This window comes from Arachis ipaensis, chromosome B08 (genome assembly GCF_000816755.2).
Source record: "Arachis ipaensis cultivar K30076 chromosome B08, Araip1.1, whole genome shotgun sequence".
Classification (NCBI taxonomy): domain Eukaryota; kingdom Viridiplantae; phylum Streptophyta; class Magnoliopsida; order Fabales; family Fabaceae; genus Arachis; species Arachis ipaensis.
In genome coordinates, this window is record NC_029792.2 from 97,625,538 (window position 1) to 97,649,652 (window position 24,115).

The 24,115-nt window shown below is 40.2% G+C and overlaps 1 protein-coding gene across 1 annotated transcript; it reads right to left on the minus strand.

The window, feature by feature from the left end:
- Positions 22,770-23,216, minus strand: LOC107611199. The gene has a single exon (XM_016313153.2). The coding sequence runs from the start codon at positions 23,214-23,216 to the stop codon at positions 22,770-22,772; it is 447 nt and encodes a 148-aa protein (XP_016168639.2).

Sequence of the window (24,115 nt, forward strand, 5' to 3'; positions counted from 1 at the left end):
CCTTTACCATACCCTTAAAGGCTGCACAAAGAAATCAAGGACCAGTAATTCCCCAAATTCTTAGAAATCTTCAAGAAGCTAGAGATCAACCTTCCACTTACTGAGGCATTAGAGCAAATGCCACTCTATGCGAAATTCCTCAAGGAGCTTATCAACAAGAAGAGAAGTTGGAAAGAAAAAGAAACTGTGATCCTAACTCAAGAGTGCAGTGCTGTGATTCAGAAAGGCCTACCACCAAAACTCAAAGATCCTGGGAGTTTCTTTATACCATGTACCATTGGCAACATGCCAATTGATAAGGCTTTGTGTGACTTAGGTTCAAGCATCAATCTGATGCCAGTTACTATGATGAGAAGGCTATCCATAGAGGAGGTGAAACCTACAAGAATGTCACTGCAACTAGCTGATAGGTCACTCATAATACGCAATGGAGTGATACAAAACCTCCTAGTCAAGGTGGGCAAGTTCATCTTTCTAGCAGATTTTGTGATTCTGGACTTAGATGAGGAAGGAAGTGATTCAATCATATTGGGAAGACCCTTTCTAGCCACAGCAAGAGCCATCATTGATGCAAAGAAAGGAGAGATGATCTTAAGGGCACATGATGAACAAATCACCCTCAATGTCTTCAAAGAAATGCAACTTCCTGGTGAAAAGAAAGACTGCATGAGGATTGAGGAGGAGGACTTAAACTGAAAAGAGAAGCCAAAGGAACCATTTCCAGGACTCATAAATTCACTCTTGGGAAAGAAGCTTTAGTCTGAAGAAAAGCAGAAGGATCAAAAGAACAAAGAAACTGAGAATGAGCTGCAAGAAAAGACACCAAAGGGGACAGTGAAGAAGAAGGCCCCTGACATTGGAGAGTCATCAAGAAAAGGGATGAAGAACAAGAAAAAGGTGCCTAAGGGGTGGAGAAACAAGAGGATCCCAACTGAAGGGTTTTCACCGGGCGACAAAGTGAAGTTAACTTACCAACAGTTGGAAACCCCTCCACATTCAAATGAATATTACATTGTCATCAGAATATTCTCATTGGAGCATGCAGAAATTGTCAATCAAAACACAGGAATAAGGCTCACAGTGAGAGGAGATAAGCTGAGACACTATGACCATCAGCCACCCTAACAGAGAACTAATGCCAACCTAGTGAATATAAAAGAGTGCTCCATGAGAGGTAGCCCATGTTTAGCATTTTCATTTATTGCTTTAGTGTTAATAATCAATGGTTTTCTAGCATGAATTCAGTCTTTCATAAACAAATTCGACAGTTGCATTTAGCATTTTGAAGCATACGATTAATTTCTAAGTTTGGTGTGCCTAAAGGCACCCTAAGATGGTTTTCAAGCATGATGAACATATAGACATCTTAGGATATGTACTCAAGCATTTTCTTGAAGTATATAGCCAAACATTAAGTTTGGTGTTCTACATATGCTAGGAGTATAAAGAATGAGAGTCAGATTTATTTTAAGCCTTGAATTTCATGAGAGTTAAACCATGTTTTGCATTCTTTTTGAGTTCATATTTTAAAGAAGAAAATAAAGTAATCCTCATGATAATTGAATCAAAGGTGACAAGGATTTCATTGAACTTTTACATGAATTATATGGTGGATAACAAGCTTGGTGTGCAAGGCACCTAGGATGATGCATAAGACTTACAATATGTCCATCCTAGGAATTGAATTTAATTCTTTGAACCACATGACCAAACAGTGAGTTTGGTGTCCACCAACGTGATATATATGCTTGCAAGAGTCACGTTTTGATTGATGATTCATGGGGAACACTTAGCCAAATTTTCAAAAGTTCAAAAGTTAGTTAATGCTTTTCATTTTTCCGCCATTTAAATTGATTTAATTCATGTTTCGTTATGGTTAATAGGCACATGGAAGAGAAGATTGATGGAGAGGACAAGTCAAGGAGAGGCTCAGCTATCCTAGCGCTAAAGCAAGTCACATGTCCTTGGAAGTTGCTCATGGGGAAGCACAATCTTGCACATTGGTTGGTTAGGTGTGTCACCTTGATGACCGAACCTACTGATACCTAGGCATCTTAGGCTAGTTTCACAAGCCTTTTTCATTAGTTTTTACTTGGTTTTCATGCATTTATTAGGCAATAAGCAAGCATTTGGATGAGAATTACATGCATGTCTTGATTCAATCAAACGCTGTTAATTATGTGCATTTTCATGAGATTTATGCAAGAATTGATTGATGCTATGAATGATGCAAAATCTGGTGATTATGGCAAGGCTTTGATGCATTTGTTTGGTTGATGATAGGTGAAGAGAAGCAGAGGAAGGGCAAGGAAGAAGCAAAGAAGGCAACGTTGGTGGCCAAAGTTGGTCCACCAACGTTGCCAAAAACATTGGCTTATGAAGGCTTATCAAGGAATGAGAGCAACGTTGGTGGCTAAGTTAGCTCACCAACGTTGCCATAAACTTTGCCTCAAATGTTCCAAGCTTGCAAAGCAACGTTGCCCTCCAATGCTCCAAGGCTCAACAAAGCAACGTTGGTGGCCCAAAGAAGCTCACTAACGTTGCTGGCAACGTTACTAAGCAAAAAGGGGTGCCCAACGCTGGCAGGAACGTCAGTGAACCAACGTTGCTCACCAACGTCTTCGACAAAATCTCAAGGAATGCATTGGAAAAAATGGCTGCGACGAGCACACGTGGGCGATGCGTACGCGTGAGCGTGGAAATTTACATTCCACGCGTACGCGTCGGTGACGCTCACGCGTGACCAGGCCAACGTTGGTATGCAAACGTTGCCTCAAACGTTTCTCACCAACGTCTTCGATAAAATCCTTGGAAAATTTGCTGTGACGCGTACGCGTGAAAGTGGAAAAATAGCAAGTCACGTGTACGCGTGGGTGACGCGCACGCGTAAAATGGTAAAAAAGCAGTTTTGACGCGTACGCGTGGGCGACGCGCACGCGTGACCAAGCAAACGTTGGTAGTAATGTTGGTGTACAAACGTTGCCACAAACGTTCCCCAATGGTTTCAAAGGGAACGTTGGCCAACGTTAGTGCCCACCAACGTTAGTAATCAACGTCCATGCTGAGCTCATTTTTAGTGGCACCCATGCAAGTAGGAACGTTAGTGAATTGATCCCAATGTCAACGTCAAAAAAGAGCCACCCAAAGCTTACTTCAATCAAGGCCAAAAGCCCACATCCAAGTACATGAAGACCCAATTGAAGATGAGAATAAAAGTATAAATAGAGGAGTTTTTGAAGATGAAAAAGAAGGCTCTGAAGGCTGGAGGATTAGAGACTCCAGAACTCTCTTGGAGGATTAGAGACTCCAGAGAGCTTAGTATAGGATTCTTAGTTTAGATACACTTTTCTTTTTTGAAATTCTACATTTTAGTTTGTATTGAGCTTCATTTAGTTTTATGTAATTTCAATTTCAGACACTTTTACTTTTCTGCACTTTTACATTTGAGTTTACATTGAGCTTGATTTACTTTCATGCAATTTAAATTTCCTGCAACTGTTCTTAGAGCAACGATGAACTAAACCCCCATTTCATTAGGGGAGGAGCTCTATTGTAATCCTAATGATTGAATGAACATCTTCTTCTTCTCAATCTGCTTGTGTAGCTATAGGATATCTTTTGTTTTAATTGAGATTTACTCACTACGGAAGGGGGTTTGAATCTATTGAATGCTTGTGTGAGCCTTGGAAGGGGAATCATGAGCATTAGAATTGGAGCTCTATCCTTCACAATTCTCTTGACCAACACTATTCAGGAGGAATTGAGGTCTTGAGGATTTGTGTGGCTTATGGATAAGAGAACATGCTTAACATCTTCTCATGACAATTAGATCAAGGAATTGGCAAGATTGATTGTGATTAGAGAGATTGGATTGCCAAAGAATTGAGATCCAATCAATTACAATCCGCCATAGATCTACTCATATAATTGAGAAGGAAGTTGAGACCCATTGATTCATGATGGATTATAATATCTCCAATCCCTAATGAATCTGTCTCTCTGTTATTTCTCTCTTTGATTGCCTTGAGTTTCATTTAATTACTTTGAATTTACTGCTTTCTTTGATTTCCCAGCACCCAATCCCCATTTACGTTTCATGCAATTTACTTTTTCATGCACTTTAAGTTTCTTGCCATTTACGTTTCTGCAATTTACATTCTGTCATTTACTTTCGGCACTTTAGAATTCTTGCAATTTACATTTTGTTAGTAAATTTCACCAAACTCTTTCAATATTAGCTTGACTAGACTCATTATCCAACTAAAATTGCTTGATCCATCAATCCCTGTGGGATCGACCTCACTCTTGTGAGTTTTACTACTTGATGCGACCCGGTATACTTGCCGGTAGTTAATGCGGATGTTAATTTCCCGTCATCACCTACCAACCTATTAAAGAAGCAATCCTTGTCTTCATTCAATCTTACATGCACACCCTCCATTTTCACTATCTCAAATACATCCCCACCATCCATTTCCTCACCATTTTCTTTATAAGTAACCTTCATTTTGGTCCGAGCTTCACACACAAGGCTACACCTTCTTGCATTCACTTTTTACATCTTGTAACCCCTTAACTTCAAGTCATACCCGTGTGCTCATCTTTGTTCAAACCGTCTTTGTTCTCACTTGATCAAACACTTTACTTCACCCTCAAGCCATACTCTCATTCTACTTTGCACAAGCTACACTAACCAATCTTCCCCATCCATTCTCTATCTTCTATTCGGTTCATATAAAGCAACCAATGGCAGCCTCATCGAGTTCTAAAAGGAGAAAGGGAAAGGAGCCCGTTCAAGAAATCCCTTTTGATGATTGAAGGTTCAAGTCAGTATTCCACGAGACACAATTAGAGTGGATGAAACCTAAAGGAATACTGCTAGAGATACCATTCCAACTTCCTGAGGATGAGTGCCAAGAAATCAAAGAGAAGATTGAGAGAAGAAGATGGGAGCTCCTTACTAATCCGATCACAAGGATAAATGCAAATCTTGTGAAGGAATTCTATGCCAACACGGTGACGCAAAACACAAGCATTGACACCTCTTACGAAAGCTATGTAAGAGGTATAGAAGTTGATTTCAGTCCAAAGGCTATCATGAAGGTTCTTGGCCTTAGAACAACACATTTTGAAGTGGTTAGTTATCATGAAAGAGTAAGTGGCGACCCTGATTGTGAGTAGATTGTCAATGATATTTGTGTTATTGGGGCTGACTCGGTAAGGGATTCCAATAGAATGCTAAGGTTTCTAAGAAGAGGAGACCTCATCCCAAAAGCCAAAGGATGGTATAAAATTGTAAGGAGATCCATCCTGGCTAGTGTAAACACTTCAGATGTCAATATAAAGAGAGTGGTGCACTGCATTATGATAGGAGGAGAGATTAGAGTCCATGAACTCATAGCCAAGAACATTCAAGAGATATCCGAGAAGAGTGATCCTGACTCTTGGCTCCACTACCCTAGCACCATCTTGCACCTTTGCAAGAAAGCTAAGGTGGTGTTTGAAGATGAAGACCCCATTTGGTTAAATCTGAGCAAGCCAATTCCCCTCCAAAGAATATCATATGTCAGTGCTGCCCAAAGCCAACGAAGGCCACAAAGAAAGAGAAGAGTGGAGTAACAAGAAGAAGAGCAACATGAGGAGGAACAAGCTCCAATACCAGCCACTATGGACATGAGGAAAATACAAGAAGCCATTGATGAAATGTCAAGGCAGTTTTTGTAAAGCCAAGAACAACAAAGACACTTCCAATTCCATCTCATAAATCAATAAAAGGAATTGCAGAACAAAACAAGGAGCATTACTCCTACCTCTTTCAATCCATCAACCAAGTGACAGAAAGGCAAGACCGTCTAGAGAGGCAAATCCAAGAGCTTACCCAACGCCAGATTGATGGCATGAGAGCATTCAAGGAGTTCACTACTCTTTATGATGGAAGACATGCAAATCAACGTGATTATGACATGAATACTCAATCCAAGCTCAATTACATAATTGAATATATGCCTGACTTAAATCCAGCAATCCGAAGGTATGATGAAGACTTTGAGAGGCTAAGGGAAATGGAAGTAGGAAGAGCATTGCACCATGAAGAGGCAGTAGAGAAGAAAATGAAGAAAGCTGAATTTTGGAAGAAGCAAAAGGGGAAACAAAATGACAAGGGAGACATAAGCATTCCACAAGAAGGAGACTAAAAAGGAGACCAAGAAGGAGAGAAGAAGAAGAAGGGAAAGCAAGCTAAAGAATGAAAGGTTGTGCTGCTCCTTATTCATCAATTTAAATAAGGAAGAACATGCTCTCATGCTTAGTTTATGAGTTTGTCTTTAGTCTAAGTCATTTACATTCTATTTGTTTACTTTCTTTAATTGTCATTTATGTGTGCTAGCCTAAGTTTTTATGCCATTCCATCTTGCTTCAATGTATGCTTTGATTCCCTTTGCTTGAATAAAAGAAAATGTTGTGAAACAAGAAAGAGTAAAAGTCCCTCTTTGGTAGAAGATAGAATAAGGTTAAGTGGTGGTGCATGTTTGAAAACTTAGCAAGTTCACTAATAAAGATGAAGGGTAGAATGTTCTCTAAGTATGAACTTAGTTGCTTTATATGATACCTTTGTGAATAAGGATCCTTGGAAGAAAGGAAGAAAAACAAAGAAGGAAAGAAAAGCCAATGTTGGTGGCAAAGTTAGGCCACCAACGCCAGCACCAACGTTGGCAACAAAAAAAGAAAGAAACAAGTAATAAGTGGTGCACGAAATTGTGATCATCAATGGCGCCAACAACTTGGTACGCACAATTGTAATCTCAACTCTTTGTCACAACTCCGCACAACTAACTAGCAAGTGCACTGGGTCGTCCAAGTAATAAACCTTACGTGAGTAAGGTCGATCCCACGGAGATTGTCGGCTTGAAGCAAGCTATGGTCATCTTGTAAATCTCAGTCAGGCATATTCAAATGGTTATAGAGACTTGATAATTAAAAGATTAATAAAACATAAAATAAGATAGAGATACTTATGTAAATCATTGGTGAGAATTTCAGATAAGCGTATGGAGATGCTTTGTTCCTTCTGAACCTCTGCTTTCCTATTGCCTTCTTCCAATTATTCATACTCCTTTCCATGGCAAGCTTATGTTGGGTTTCACCGTTGTCAATGGCTACCTCTCGTTCTCTCAGTGAAAATGGTCCAAATGCGCTATCACCGCATGGCTAATCAGCTGTTGGTTCTCGATCATGTTGGAATAGGATCCATTGATCCTTTTGCGTCTGTCACTATGCCCAACACTCGCGAGTTTGAAGCTCGTCACAGTCATCCCTTCCCATATCCTACTCGGAATACCACAGACAAAGTTTAGACTTTCCGGATCTCAAAAATGCTGCCAATTGATTCTAGCCTATACTACGAAGACTCTGATCTCCTTGAATGGAAGGCTCGGTTGTCAGGCGAGGCAACCATGCCTCATGAACCAGGAGGCTAAGAGATACGCACTCAAGCTAGTGCAAGTAGAACGGAAGTGGTTGTCAGGCACGCGTTCATAGGTGAGAATGATGATAAGTGTCACGGATCATCACATTTGTCAGGTTGAAGAATGAGTGTATATCTTGGAGAAGAAATAGGCTTGAGTTGAATAGAAAAACAATAGTACTTTGCATTAATTCATGAGGAACAGCAAAGCTCCACACCTTAATCTATGGTGTGTAGAAGCTCCACCGTTGAAAATATACAAGAACAAAAGGTCTAGGCATGGCCGTGAGGCCAGCCCCCAAACGTGAACATATAAGTTCCAAAGATGGTCAAAAGATTTTAAGATACAATAGCAAAAGGTTCCTATTTATAGAAAACTAGTAACCTAAGATTTACAGAAATGAGTGAATGATGCAAAAATCCACTTCCGGGTCCACTTGGTGTGTGCTTGGGCTGAGCATTGAAGCTTCCATGTGTAGAGACTTTTCTTGGAGTTAAACGCCAATTTTTGTACCAGTTTGGGCGCTTAACTCCAGCTTTTATGCCAGTTCTGGCGTTTTGACGCCAAAATTTTTATGCTGAATTGGAACGCTGGTTTGGGCCATCAAATCTCAGACAAAGCATGGACTATTATATATTGCTGGAAAGCCCAGGATGTCTACTTTCCAACGCAATTGAGAGCTCTCCAATTGGGCCTCTGTAGCTCCAGAAAATCCACTTCGAGTGCAGGGAGGTCAGAATCCAACAGCATCTGCAGTTCTTTTTCAGCCTCTGAATCTGATTTTTGCTCAGGTCCCTCAATTTTAGCCAGAAAATACCTGAAATCACAGAAAAACACACAAACTCATAGTAAAGTCTAGAAATATGATTTTTATTTAAAAACTAATAAAAATATAATAAAAACTAACTAAAACATACTAAAAACTACCTAAAAACAATGCCAAAAAGCGTATAAAGTATCCGCTCATCACAACACCAAACTTAAATTGTTGCTTGTCCCCAAGCAACTGAAAATCAAATAGGATAAAAAGAAGAGAATATACAATGAATTCCAAAAATATCTATGAAGATCAGTCTTAATTAGATGAGCGGGACTATTAGCTTTTTGCTTCTGAACAGTTTTGGCATCTCACTTTATCCTTTGAAGTTCAGAATGATTGGCATCTATAGGAACTCAGAATTCAGTTAGTGTTATTGATTCTCCTAGTTCAGTATGTTGATTCTTGAACACAGTTACTTTATGAGTCTTGGCCGTGACCCTAAGCATTTTGTTTTCCAGTATTACCACCGGATACATAAATGCCACAGACACATAACTGGGTAAACCTTTTCAGATTGTGACTCAGCTTTGCTAGAGTCCCCAATTAGAGGTGTCCAGAACTCTTAAGCACACTCTTTTTGCTTTGGACCACGACTTTAACCGCTCAGTCTCAAGCTTTTCACTTCACACCTTCACGCCACAAGCACATGGTTAGGGACAGCTTGGTTTAGCCGCTTAGGCCAGAATTTTATTCCTGTGGGCCCTCCTATCCACTGATGCAGCCTTGGATCCTTTTTATTACCCTTGCCTTTTGGTTTAAAGGGCTATTGGCTTTTTCTACTTGCTTTTTCTTCTTTCTTTTTCTTTTATATTTTTTTTCGCCCTTTCTTTTTTTTCTGCAAGCTTTTCACTGCTTTTTCTTGCTTCAAGAATCAATTTTATGATTTTTCAGATTATCAATAACATTTCTCCTTTTCCATCATTCTTTCAAGAGCCAACAATTTTAACATTCATAAACAACAATATAAAAAATATGCACTGTTCAAGCATTCATTCAGAAAAACAAAAAGTATTGCCACCACATTCATAGCTTTATGGCATAGACACTTAGACACTAGTGATCATGTAATAAGACACAAACATAAATAAAACATAAAGCATAATTTTCGAAAAATAGAAAAATAAGAACAAGGAAATTAAAGAACGGGTCCACCTTAGTGATGGCGGCTTGTTCTTCCTCTTAAAGATCTTATGGAGTGTTTGAGCTCCTCAATGTCTCTTCCTTGCCTTTGTTGCTCCTCCCTCATGATTCTTTGGTCTTCTCTAATTTCATGGAGGAGGATAGAATGCTCTTGGTGCTCCATCCTTAGTTGTCCCATATTGGAACTCAATTCTCCTAGGGAGGTGTTGATTTGCTCCCAATAGTTTTGTGGAGGAAAATGCATCCCTTGAGGCATCTCAGGGATTTCATGATGAGGAATTTCCTCATGCTCTTGTTGATGTCCATGAGTGGGCTCTCTTATTTGCTCCATCCTTTTCTTAGTGATGGGTTTGTCCTCTTCAATGAGGGTGTCTTCCTCTATGTCAATTCCAGCTGAATTGCAGAGGTGACAATTGAGATGAGGGAAGGATAACCTTGCCAAAGTAGAGGACTTGTCCGCCACCTTGTAGAGCTCTAGGGATATAACCTCATGAACTTCTACTTCCTCTTCAATCATGATGCTATGGATCATGATAGCCCGGTCTATAGTAACTTCAGACCGGTTGCTAGTAGGAATGATTGAGCGTTGGATAAACTCCAACCATCCCCTAGCCACGGGCTTGAGGTCATGCCTTCTTAGTTGAACCGGCTTCCCTCTTGAATCTCTCTTCCATCGAGCGCCCTCTTCACAAATGTCTATGAGGACTTGGTCCAACCTTTGATCAAAGTTGACCCTTCTAGTATAGGGGTGTGCATCTCCTTGCATCATGGGCAAGTTGAATGCCAACCTTACATTTTCCGGACTAAAATCTAAGCATTTCCCCCGAACCATTGTAAGCCAATTCTTTGGGTCCGGGTTCACACTTTGATCATAGTTCTTGGTGATCCATGCATTGGCATAGAACTCTTGTTGAATGGAGTTGGTGAGAATTTCCCAATCTCTTCTTCGAATCTCTTGTCGGATCTCTGGATATTCACCCTTTTTGAGCTTGAAGGGGACCTCGGGGATCACCTTCTTCTTGGCCACAACTTCGTAGAAGTGGTCTTGATACACCCTTGAGATGAATCTCTCCATCTCCCATGACTCGAAGGTGGAAGCTTTTGCCTTCCCTTTCCTCTTTCTAGAGGTTTCTCCGGCCTTTGGTGCCATAAATGGTTATGGAAAAACAAAAAGCTTTATCTTTTACCACACCAAACTTAGAAGGTTTGCTTGTCCTCGAGCAAAAGAAGAAAGAAAAGAGTAGATGAATTTGAATGGTGAGGTAGGTGGGGTTTTATGATGGATGGATGTGGATTGGTGAAGAGATTATGGAGAAGAGGGTAGGAGTTGATAGGTGAGGGGTATTTGGGGAAGAGGTATTGAGGTGATTGGTGAAGGGTATTTAGGGAAGGGTGTTATAGGAAAGTGTGAAGAAAAGGGAGAGAGAGATGAGGTAGGTGGGGATCCTGTGGGGTTCACAGATCCTGAGGTGTCAAGGCTTTCTCATCCCTGCACCATGTTGGCGTGTAAACACCCCCTTGATTGCCAATCCTGGCGTTAAACGCCAGGTTGCTGCCAATTTCTGGCGTTTAACGCCAACTTTTCTCCCCTTTCTGGCGTTTAAACGCCAGCTCTGTGCCCTTTTCTGGTGTTAAACGCCAGCTTTGTGCCCCTTTCTGGCGTTAAACGCCAGTCTGGTGCCCATTTCTAGCGTTAAACGCCCAGAATGGTGCCAGACTGGGCGTTTAACGCCCATTCTGCTACCCTTAAACGCCAGTAAATTTCTCCTCCAGGGTGTGCTATTTTTAATACTATTTTTCATTCTGTTTTTGCTTTTTCAGTTATTTTTGTGACTTCACATGATCATCAACCTACAGAAAACATGAAATAACAATGGAAAATAAATAGATATGATAAAATTGGGTTGCCTCCCAACGAGCGCTTCTTTAATGTCAATAGCTTTACAGTGGGCTCTCATGGAGCCTCACAGATACTCAGAGCATGATGATGGTCTCCCAATACCAAACTTAGAGTTTGAATGTGGGGGCTCTGCTTGACTCTGCATTGAGAGAAGTTTTTCATGCTTCCCCTCCATGGTTACAGAAGGAGATCCTTGAGCCTTAAACACAAGGGAGTCCTCATTCACTTGAAGGACTAATTCTCCTCTGTCAACATCAATCACAGCTTTTGCTGTGGCTAGGAAGGGTCTGCCAAGGATGATGGATTCATCCTTACACTTCCCAGTGTCTAGGATTATGAAATCAGCAGGGATGTAGTGGCCTTCAACCTTTACCAAGACATCCTCTACAAGTCCATAAGCCTGTTTCCTTGAATTGTCTGCCATCTCTAGTGAGATTCTTGCAGCTTGTACCTCAAGGATCCCTAGCTTCTCCATCACAGAGAGTGGCATGAGGTTTATACTTGACCCCAGGTCACACAGAGCCGTCTCAAAGGTCATGGTGCCTATAGTACAAGGTATTGAGAATTTTCTAGGATCTTGTCTCTTCTGAGGTAATCTCTGCCTAGTCAAGTCATCCAGTTCTTTGGTGAGCAAGGGAGGTTCATCCTCCCAAGTCTCATTACCAAATAGCTTAGCATTTAACTGCATGATTGCTCCAAGGTACTTAGCAACTTGCTCTTCAGTAACATCTTCATCCTCTTCAGAGGAAGAATACTCCTCAGAGCTCATGAATGGCAGAAGTAAATTCAATGGAATCTCTATGGTCTCAGTGTGAGCCTCAGATTCCCATGGTTCCTCATTAGGGAACTCCTTGGAGGCCAGTGGACGTCCATTGAGGTCTTCCTCAGTGGAAATCACTGCGTTTCCCTCCTCTATGCATTCGGCCATGTGGGACATGTTTATGGCCTTGCATTCTCTCTTTGGGTTCTCTTCTGTATTGCTTGGGAGAGTACTAGGAGGGAGTTCAGTAACTTTCTTACTCAGTTGACCCACTTGTGCCTCCAAATTTCTAATGGAGGATCTTGTTTCAGACATGAAACTTTGAGTGGTTTTAATTAGATCAAAGACTATAGCTGCTAAGTCAGAGTGGCTCTACTTAGAATTCTCTGTCTGTTGCTGAGAAGATGGTGGAAAAGGCTTGCTATTGCTAAACCTATTTCTTCCACCATTACTGTTGTTGAAGCCTTATTGAGGCCTCTGTTGGTCCTTCCATGAGAGATTTGGATGATTTCTCCATGAAGGATTATAGGTGTTTCCATAGGGTTCTCCCATGTAATTCACCTCTTCCATTGCTGGGTTCTCAGGATCATAAGCTTCTTCTTCAGATGAAGCTTCTTTGGTACTGCCTGTTGCTGCTAGCATTCTAGACAGACTCTGAGAAATCATATTGACTTGCTGAGTCAATATTTTGTTCTGAGCTAATATGGCATTCAGAGTATCAATCTCAAGAACTCCTTTCTTCTGATTTGTCCCATTATTCACAGGATTTCTTTTAGAAGTGTACATGAATTGGTTATTTGCAACCATTTCAATGTCTCTAGGTTGAATTACAAGCCAAATGCCTGTGGTGTGTATGTGTTGAGGAGAGGCTTGAGTGAGTAGGTCTGAGGGGTGCTTCATCACCCAACACCTTGAGCCAAATGGGTCGAGAGTGTTAACTGAAAACTTACCTTAAAAAGCTACCTCAACACAGAACACTAAGCTAAATAAAGAATAAGTTTCTAAGAAAGAAGAAAGGCACCAAGGATCAAGGAATAAAAAGGTTTTCATAGAAGCACCTTAGTTAGTACTTAAAGGGATGTTGTGGCCTGGAAATCAATAAGTGTTGAGCTTCAAAGATATCCTGCATGAAATCCCATGAACCAAGATTGATTATCCTCCAATAAGGACCTAAACTCTTCTCTGTTTTCATTCATTCTTCTTATGTTTTACTACTTTCTTGGGGACAAGTAAGATTTAAGTTTGGTGTTGTGATGCCTAGACATCTTAGGCTAGTTTCACAAGCCTTTCTCATTAGTTTTCATTTGGTTTCATGCACTTTCTTAGGCAATAAGTAAGTTTTGGATGAGAAAGGTATGCTTGCCTATTGATTCAATCAAATATTGTTAATTTTGTGTATTTTCATGAGATTTATGCAAGATTTACTTGAATGCTATGAATGATGCAAAATCTTGTGATTGTGGCAAGGCTTTGATACATTTGTTTGGCTGATGATAGGTGAGGAGAAGCAGAGGAAAGGGCAAGGAAGAAGCAGAGGAAGCAATGTTGGTGGCCAAAGTTGGCTCACAAAGAGCGGATAATTTATACGCTTTTTGGCATTGTTTTTACATAGTTTTCAGTATGATTTAGTTAGTTTTGAGTATATTTTTATTAGTTTTTAATTAAAATTCACATTTCTGGACTTTACTATGAGTTTGTGTGTTTTTCTATGATTTCAGGTAATTTCTGGCTGAAATTAAGGAACTTGAGCAAAAATCAGATTCAGAGGTTGAAGAAGGACTACAGATGCTGTTGGATTCTGACCTTCCTGAACTCAAAGTGGATTTTCTCAAGCTACAGAACTCCAAATGGCGCGCTCCTAATTGCGTTGGAAAGTAGACATCCAGGGCTTTCCATCAATATATAATAGTCCATACTTTGATTAGGGATAGACGACGTAAACTGGCGTTGAATGCCAGTTCCATGCTGCATTCTGGAGTCAAACGCCAGAAACAGGTTGCAAAGTGGAGTTAAACGCCAGAAACAGGTTACAAACTGGCGTTCAACTCCAAGAAAGACCTCTACACGTGTAAAGCTCAATGCTCAGCCCAAGCACATACCAAGTGGGCCCCAGAATTGGATTTCTGCATCATTTACTCATTTCTGTAAACCCTAGTAACTAGTTTAGTATAAATAGGACTTTTTACTATTGTATTTACATTCTCTGGGATTAGTTTTATGCTATCTTAGACCTTTATGGGGGCTGGCCATTCGGCCATACCTGAAACTTCATCACTTATGTATTTTTAACGGTAGAGTTTCTACACAACCATAGATTAAGGTGTGGAGCTCTGCTGTTCCTCAAAGATTAATGCAAAGTACTACTGTTTTTCTATTCAATTCAAGCTTATTCCTATTCTAAGATATCCATTCGCACCCAAGAACATGATGAATGTGATGATTATGTGACGCTCATCATCATTCTCACTTATGAACGCGTGCTTGACAAACACTTCCGTTCTACATGCAAACATGCTAGAATGAATATCTCTTAGATATCTAATACAGGGGACTGAGTCCGAGATATTAGAATCTTCGTGGTATAAGTTAGAACCCATGGATGGCCATTCTTGAGATCTGAAAAGTCTAAACCTTGTCTGTGGTATTCCGAGTAGGATCTGGGAAGGGATGGCTGTGACGAGCTTCAAACTCGCGAGTGCTGGGCGTAGTGACAGACGCAAAAGGATAGTAAATCCTATTCCAGTATGATCGAGAACCGCCAGATGATTAACCATGCAGTGACAGCGCATTGGACCATTTTCACAGAGAGGATGGGATGTAGCCATTGACAACGGTGATGCCCTACATAAAGCTTGCCATGGAAAGGAGTAGGAATGGTTGGATGAAGACAGCAGGAAAGCAAGAGGTTCAGAGGAACAAAAGCATCTCTATACGCTTATCTGAAACTCTCACCAATAAATTACATAAGTATCTCTATCCTAGTTATATTTTATTTATCTTTTCCTTATCAATTCATAAAACCATTTGAATCTGCCTGACTGAGATTTACAAGGTGACCATAGCTTGCTTCAAGCCGACAATCTCCGTGGGATCGACCCTTACTCACATAAGGTTTATTACTTGGACGACCCAGTGCACTTGCTGGTTAGTTGTACGAAGTTGTGAAATAGAATTAAGAACATGAACGTGCGTATTGAGTTTTTAGCGCCGTTACCAAGGAAGGAATGATCACGATTTCGCACACCAGCTCACCAACATTGCCACAACCGTTGTGAAGAAAGCAAGGATGCAACGTTAGTGGCCAAGTTGGCTCACCAACATTGCCACAAACGTTGGCTTAAGAAGGAGTGAGCAACGATTGTGGCCAAATTGGCTCACCAACGTTGCCACAAATATTGGCTTAAGAAGGAGTGAGCAACGTTGGCTTAAGAAGGAGTGAGCAACATTGGTGGCCAAGTTGGTCCACCAACGTTGCCATAAACGATGGCTTAAGGAAAGTTGAGCAACATTGGTAGCCAAGTTGGCTCACCAATGTTGCCACAAACGTTCCAAGGAAGAGAGTGAGCAACGTTGGTGGCCTAAAATGGCTCACCAACGTTGCCCACCAACATGCCAAGCCTCACAAGTAACGTTGGTGGCCAAAGTTGGCTCACCAACGTTGCAAGCTAAAAGGGTGCCAACGTTGGTGTGCAAACGTTCCCACAAACGTTGCCACCAACGTTTTCGATAGTTTTAAAGAAATTTGCATGGAAAACTGGTCAGCGACGTGCATGCGTGGGTGACACGTACGAGTGACCAAGCAAACAATGGTAGCAACGTTGGTGCATTAACGTTGCCACAAACGTTCCTCAATGGTTTTAAAGGGAACGTTGGCCACCGTTAGTGCAAACCAACGTTAGTGACTAATGCCCATGCTGACTTCATTTTCAATGGCACCCATGCAAGCTTGTGAACGTTAGTTAACTAACGCCCATGCCAACGTCACTAAAAGCCACTCCTAACTTGCTTCAAAAAAGGCCAAAGCCCATATCCAAAGACTTAAAGTTTGATTCAAAAAGTGTATAAATAGGATAGATTTTGAGTTAGAAAGGAAGCTGGGAAGCAGGGACCCTAATTGGGAAACCCTGAAATCATTTACTTTGGACTTTTCGTTTAGTTTTATGTACTTTCTTTTCCTTTTTGTTTTGATTGAGCAATGATGAACTAAACCCCCATTTCATTAGGGGAGGAGCTCTATTGTAATTCACATGATTGAATGAACTTCTTCTTCTTCTCAATCCGCTTGTTGTAGCTAAAGGATATCTTCTATATTGATTATGATTCACTCACTCTGAAAGGGAGTTTGAATCAATTGAATGCTTGTGTGAGCCTCGGAAGGGGAATCATGGGCATTAGAATTGGAGCTCTATCCTTCACAAATCTCTTGACCAACACTATTCGGGAGGAATTGAGGTCTTGAGAATTTGTGTGGCTTATGGATAAGAGAATGCACTTAACCTCTTCTCATAAAAATTAGATCAAGGAATTGGCAAGATTGATTGTGATTAGAGAGATTGGGTTGCCAAGGAATTGGGATCCAATCAATTACAATCCGCCATAGATCTACTTCATATGATTGAGAAGGAAGTTGAGACCCATTTGATTCATGATGGATTATGATATTTCCAATCCCTAATGAATCTTTCTCTTTGATATTCTTCATTTAGCTTACCTTGAATTTCCTTTAATTGTAATTGTTTACTGCTTCCTTAGTTTTCCCAGCACCCAAGACCCCTTTACTTTTCATGCACTTTACGTTTCTATTGCCATTTACATTTGTGCTTTATTTTCTTGCAATTTAAGATTCAAGTAATTTAAATTTATTGCTCTTTAAGTCCCAGCCCTTTTCATTTCCCGCCATTTAAGTTTCTGTCATTTACTTTCCAGCATTTAATTCTCTAGTCCTTTACTTCCAGCATTTAAGTTTCTAGCACTTTACATTTTGTTGTCTTACTCTCTTGCAATTTACTTTCTGCTCATTTAATTTCACCGAACTCCTTTCAATATTAGCTTGACTAGACCCATCACCCAACTAAAATTGCTTGATCCATCAATCCCTGTGGGCTCGACCTCACTCTTATGAGTTTTACTACTTGGTTTGACCTAGTATACTTGCTGGTAGTTTGTGCGGATACGTTTTCCATCCCATCAGGGTATTGAACATCAAAGTAAACAGCAAAATATAGAGAATGGGAAGATAAGAATGGGGAAGCTCATTGGCTTCAGGAGATATTGTATTCTCCGGATCAAGTTCATTCTCATCTCTTCCTCAATCCATGCAACTCATTGATCTCTTGGCAATCTTAGGTGATTGAATCCCAATTCCTTGGCAATTCAATCTCTCTAAGCTTGAACAATTGCCCAATTCCTTAATCTAATTACTCATGGGAAGAGATGAAGTACGATCACTGATTATACCACATGTTTTTCTAGATCAAAGTATCGGGAGGATTATATGTCACTATATCCGTCCAACCCACAATCTAGTCCAACATGAGAAAGTATTTCTAGCATGATTTCCTCGTTCCTCTTCTAAGGCTCCGAGAAAATCCAAGTATAAACAATTTCTCTTCTGAGACAATTGCTCAATTGGATGAAGATTGAAAGCTTTCAAGTAAATCAAAGAGAATGAAAATAATAAGAATAACAAGAACTATGATTGATCCATTGAATTACAGCAGAGCTCCCTACCCCAATGAAGTGGGTTTAGTTGATCATGGCTCTGGGAATATTAATTGGAAATGTAAATTGCATTGAAAGTAAAACTAAGTACAAAGTAAATTCTGGGTGTTTACAATCCTGGATCCCCCAGGTCCCAGTCCCCTTTCTAGTTCAAAACTACCCCTATATATACTACTACTCTAATCCTCAGTTGAGTCTGCAAGTATCTGGATGTGGGCCCTTGAGCTCAGTTAAAGCAGTTAACAGTCTCATTGGGCTTTGCTCAGCGTGCAGGAGGAGTTTGAGTTAGGCAGTAGTCACGTTAGTTAGGCCGTTAGTGTGAGTAACGTGATATTCAATTTCTAGCTCGAAGACGTTAGTGACACCAACGTGGTCACTAACGTCCCAAAACCTCTTTGATTCACGTTAACCCAGCCGTTAGTGGCACTAACGTGGCCTTTCCTACCCTTTAATCACGTTAATGGTGTTAACTTCACCATTAACGTCTAAAACTTCACGTCCTCCATGTTAATGGCTCACGTTAGTGGCATTAACGTGGCCACAAACGTGGGCTTTCTTGGTTTCGATCACGTTAATGGTGTTAACATCACCATTAACGTCCCAAAACTCCTCTCCTTACCTGAAATCAATCAAACAAATTGCATTAAAGTCTTGCTCTAATCATGAAATGATGCATCATTCATTACATCATTCAATCCTTGCATTATTCTCACGAAAATATTTAAAATTCACAATGTTTGATTGAATCAAGATATGAATGCATACTCGGCCAAATACTTGCTTATTGCTTAAGAAATGCATGAAACTAACCTAAAACATACTCAAAATGGCTTGTGAAACTAGCCAAGATATCCTGGCATCAAAACCCCAAACTTAAATCTTGCTTGTCCTTAAGCAAGTGATAGAACATAAGAAAAATGAATGAGAATACAAAGAGATATAAGTTCATATTGAGAGAATCTAAAACCTTGGTTCATGGAGTTTCATGCATGACAACTTAGGTTCATATTCTTGCTGGTTTCTAGGCTATAACATGCTCTTGAATACTCACTCTATCGCCTTCTATGAGATTCTTATTCTTGATCCTTAATCTTAGCTTTGTTTTTGTTTTCTTTTTCTTTTTAGAGCTTATTGCTTTCTTTAGCTAAGTGCTCTGTGTTGAGGTAACTTTTTATGATAAGCTTTCAACCAACACTCCCAAACCAATTCGTTCAAGGTGCTAGGTGTTGAAACACCCCTAAAGACTTACTTACTCAAGCCTCTCCTCAGCACACATCACAGGCACATGGTTTGTTATTTATTCCTGAGACCTTGGTGCCCAGCACCTCTTTGGGTTGCTAAATGTCTTGTGACAAACTTGCTCTTAATAGTGGACTTTCAGTCGATAATCCCGAGTTAGTTAACCCAAGTTATCAAGTGATGAAGCACTCCTCAGAACCTAATCATCCAAGCATATCCTTGCACAAAAACACCACAGACACATGTCTCAGGGTTTAAACTATTGGTGCCTAGCTTTATTCCTTGCTCTTTTCTTTCTTTTTCATTTTTTTTCTTTCCATGATCTTTCTATTCATCTAAGTCTCATAGAATGCATATTAAGCTAATATTTCAAGAGATACTTTAGCCTTCAACCTTATTGATGAATCAACTTAGCTAGTAATTACCACCACAAACACTAGGACTTTATTCTTCAAACTTTGGACTTCACTCTTTCTTTTTCACAACATTTTCTTACAATTTCTTTTACTAAACTTAAGAACAAAGCATACACTTAAGCAAGGAGGAGTGATATGGTCGCTCAAGCTAGCTAACAAGCCAAATTAAGCTAAAAGAAACTAAATGCAATTTGAAATTCATAAACAAATTATGGAAGCATGTTTTATTTCATACATGATTTTTCTTATTTAAAGCTAAAAAAATTAAAGAACTACACCACCTTGTTTATCATTTGTCTTGTTCATGTCCCTCCACTTGTTTGTCCTTTTTCTTTGTTGCTCCTTCTTTTTTACTGCTTGTACCCCTTTACCCTTGTGTCATCCTTGTTTTCTTCCAATCCTCCAATGCTTTTCTCACTGATTCATGGCTATGCTCTACTCTCTCTTTCTCTAGTCGTGCTAGCTCATCATGAACTTCTTCATACCTCTTGATTCCTAGATTTAGCATTGGTAGCTGCCCAACCAAGTAGCCGAGCGTAGCTTGAGTGTTTATATTATACCCAGCTCTACTTAGATAAACCCCTTCTTAGAATGCTCTGTACTCATCAAATGCTTCCATATGATCATGTTGTCTTCGATGCATTTCATGAATATGTGCATCTTGCTGGGCTTGCATTTAAAGTAGTCTTTGGATGGCTTCTTGTTGTTGAGCTTGCCTTTGATTTACCATGATGATGGATTCACCAAGTTGTTTGCCTTGATCGAGTTGCAGCTCCATTATTTGCTTCTGCCACTCTCTTTGATGATCCATCATTTGAGATTGAAATTCTTCTTGTTGGTTCATCATTTGCATTTGGAAGTTCCTCTGTTGCTCTTGACTCTCTAGATATTGCCTTGATAAGCTATCAATGGCTTCTTAGACTTGGCTCATGTCCAAGGTGACTGGGGCTTGTTCTCCTAAAGCTTGTCCTTCTAAGGCTTGTGGCACTGTTTTTTTCTTTCTTTGGGGCCTTCGTTGAGCTTGAGCAGGTGCAACATAGTTCATTCGTCGAGGAGTAATTGGCTTATCAACTGTCACCCACTCGATGTCGTCATCCTCAAACACTACCTTAGCTCTTTCACACAAACGAAAGATGGTGCTAGGGTAGCCAAGCCAAGCCTCAGAATTATTCTTCTCGGCCATGGTTCGAATACTTTTTGCTATAAGTTTATGAACCTTAATTTTCCCTCCTTTCATTATGCAATGCACCATAGTTGCTTTATTGATATTAACCTCTGAATTGTTCGAGCTAGAAAGAATAGACCTCCTTACTATCTCGAACCATCCTTTGGCTTCCGGGATGAGGTCTCCTTTTCTAATGAACTTAGGTGCTCCATTGGAGTCCCTCACCCAATTGGCTCCTAGGATACAAATATCATTTACAATTTTGTCATGGTCAGGATCACCACTCATTCTTGATTGGTAACTTGCTTCCTCAAATGGTACAGCTCGTAGCTTGAGTACCCTCATGATGGACATTGGGCTAAAATCAACCACCACCCCCTTACATAGCTCTTGTAAGAGTCATCATTCTTGTCTTGTCGAACTGCATTTGCATAGAATTCTCTAACAAGAGTTGCACTCACTTTTGTGACTGGATCAACAAGGAATTTCCACCTTCTCTTTCCAATTTTTCCCTGATTTTTGGGCATTCATTCTCCTTGAATTGGAAGGCCAACTCGTGTACTATCTCCTTGTCTGCCATCTATCTGAATTGTAATGCATGGTGCAAGGTTCTGAATTTCCTTTCATCAAAGGGATATTTCTCCATAGGCTCCTTCCCCTTCTTGATGATGCCATAGGTGATGAACCGAATAACAAGGATATAGAGGAGGGTGGCCAGTCTAGTGAGTGAGGTGAGTTAAGGGTATGGCTTGAAGAGGAAAATAAATGAGCGATCAGGGTGCTATCTATAAGAAAGAGGTGTGGAGGTGTAATGATGGAGGGTAACCGAAGGTGAAAGGTATGAAGGTAGCTTGTAATGAAATAAGAATTGGAGTGTGGAGGTAGGCAATGGTTTCGGTTACATGAAGTAGAGGCTATTTATATTAGAAGGTGGTGGATAAATGAAGGGTGGAGATTATCATTGTGTGATGAAGATGGATGGTGTGTGTGTAAAATGGTATGGAGGCAAGGATTGCCACTTTATGAGGTAGTTGGGCTCGGTCATCAAGGGTGGAAGCTATTGCACACTAAACTAACTAATGCTTACGTGTATCACTTCCCAAGGAATACCATTTAACAACTTGTGCTTAGCCCTTCATAGAGTAGCTGAATCCTCCCCTTTCTTTGACTTGTCATTTCCATCCATTTTCCTTCATTTCCCTATTCAATAGAATAACAAAAATTAAATTCAGTTGGTGGCGGCAAAATGAAATGCACTAACTAATTTTTGAATTTTCAATAGTTGACCACTAAAACAACTAAGTATTTCTCATGATTTGAAATTAACTTGACTCTTATGATTATGCGTATAACATTGGTGAACACCAAACTTAGTTTTTGATCATGTGGTGCAAGAAAGAGTGATTAAACTCCTAAGATATACATAGTATGAATCTTATGTATTATCCTAGGTGCCTTACACACCAAACTTGTTGTCCACTATGTGTTTTACGTAAGAAATCAATTGAATTCTTGTCACTCTTGATTTAATTATCATGAGTACTACTTTATTATCTAACATCAAAACATGAACTCAAAAGGATATAAAGCATGGGTTGCCTCCCATGAAGCGCTTCTTTAACGTCATTAGCTTGACGGTTGGCCCTTGTCAGGGAGGTTGGTAGTGTCTCAGGTCTTCTCCTCTCATGGTGAATCTATCTCCACTTTCTTCTTTGAGGATCTCTACATGTTTCAAGGAGAGGATTCTATTGATCGTGTACACTTGAGGTAGCTGGGATGGAATTATAGGAAAATGAGGTGGGAGTAGTGGTTGGTGAATTGATATCACTCTATCCCATGAAGAGAAGTCTTCTGTAGGGATCTTCTTGTTTTTCCATCCTCTTGCCACCTTCTTCTCAAATCTCTTCTCTCCTTCAAGTGGTGCTTCAATGATTCTTGTGTCAGGAGGGTCCTTGTTGATTGTCCCTTTTGAATCTTGTGGTTTCAGCTCCTCCTTGGATCTTTCTGATTGTTGTACCACTTGGATTTCTTGTTTTTCCACCAAAGATGTCTTCAGAGGCTCTGCTTGTGATTTACTGCTTGCTTCTTCCATAATTCTTTCTCATAATCATCCTTCGGGCCTCTGTTCTCTTGTTCAGGATCATGTCATGGTTTGAAGACATGAAAGGTGAGTTGTTTATCATGTATTCTCAATATTAACTCCCCCTTCTCAACATCTATGAGTGCTTTGGTTGTGGCTAAGAATGGTCTCCCCAAAATAATTGGATGAAGATAGCTTTCTTCCATCTCAAGAACAACAAAGTCTGTAGGGAGGAAATACCTCCCTACCTTCACCAGCACATTGTCAACCACTCCTAGTGCTTGTTTCTGGGTCTTGTCAGCCAACTGAAGGGTTATGTTTGTGGGTTTCAACTCATTAATTTGTAGCTTCCTCATGAGAGACAGGGGCATTAAGTTTATACTTGCTCCAAGATCACAAAACCATCTGTCAATCATTGTATCCACTATAGCATAAGGGACGTGGAAACTCACTGAGTCCTTTTTCTTTGTAGGTAGGTATTTCTGGATAAGAGCACTGCACTCTTTAGTCATCACTACTGTCTGCCCACCCTTTAAGGGATTCTTCTTGGTTAGCAACTCTTTCATACATTTGATCTATGAAGGCATTTATTAGAGGGCTTCAATGAAAGGTATGTTGACATGGAGAGCTTTAAATATCTCTAGAAACCTAGAATACTTCTTCTCTTTAACATCACCCTTGAGCCTTTGAAGGAATGGTGCTTTTGGAATATATGGTTCCAAGACTTCCTACTCCATGGGATCCTCTCTTTGTACAGGGTTAATTCCTTGTTCTGTCCCTTCCAATTTCTCCTTTGGGAGCCCTTTTTTGTGCTCTGTTAGCTTGATAGCTTCTTCCTCCAAGATCTCCTTACTCCTTAGAATGATTGCCTTACATTCTTCCCATTTCAGATTCCTTGTTTCTCCTCTTGGATTCTTTTCAGTGTTACTTGGGAAGCTGTCAGTGGGTTTAGGAATTTGCTGAGAGAGATATCCTACTTGGGCTTCAAGCTTCTTATTGGCAGCTCCCTGATTTTGCATATTGGACCTTACTTCCTCCTTGAATGCCTTGTTGTCCTTAGACTCCTTGCATAGTTTTTCAAGTAAAGCCTCTGGTACACGAAATTGGAAATCACAATTCTTCACAAATTCGCACAACTAACCAGCAAGTGTACTGGGTCGTCCAAGTAATACCTTACGTGAGTAAGGGTCGATCCCACGGAGATTGTTGGCTTGAAGCAAGCTATGGTTATCTTGTAACTCTTAGTCAGGATATAATATCAATAATAAGTTTTAGTTTGAATTGTAAAAAGTAAAAGGGCAGAACACAAATAATACTTGTTATGCAGTAATGGAGAATATGTTGGAGTTTTGGAGATGCTTTGTCCTTTGAATCTATGCTTTCTCCCTATCTTCTTCTTCATGCACGCACG

Bases quoted from the DNA above. Each gene is read 5' to 3' on its own strand.
- LOC107611199 (XM_016313153.2), bottom strand. From the start codon at position 23,216: ATGACTAAAGAGTGCAGTGCTCTTATCCAGAAATACCTACCTACAAAG.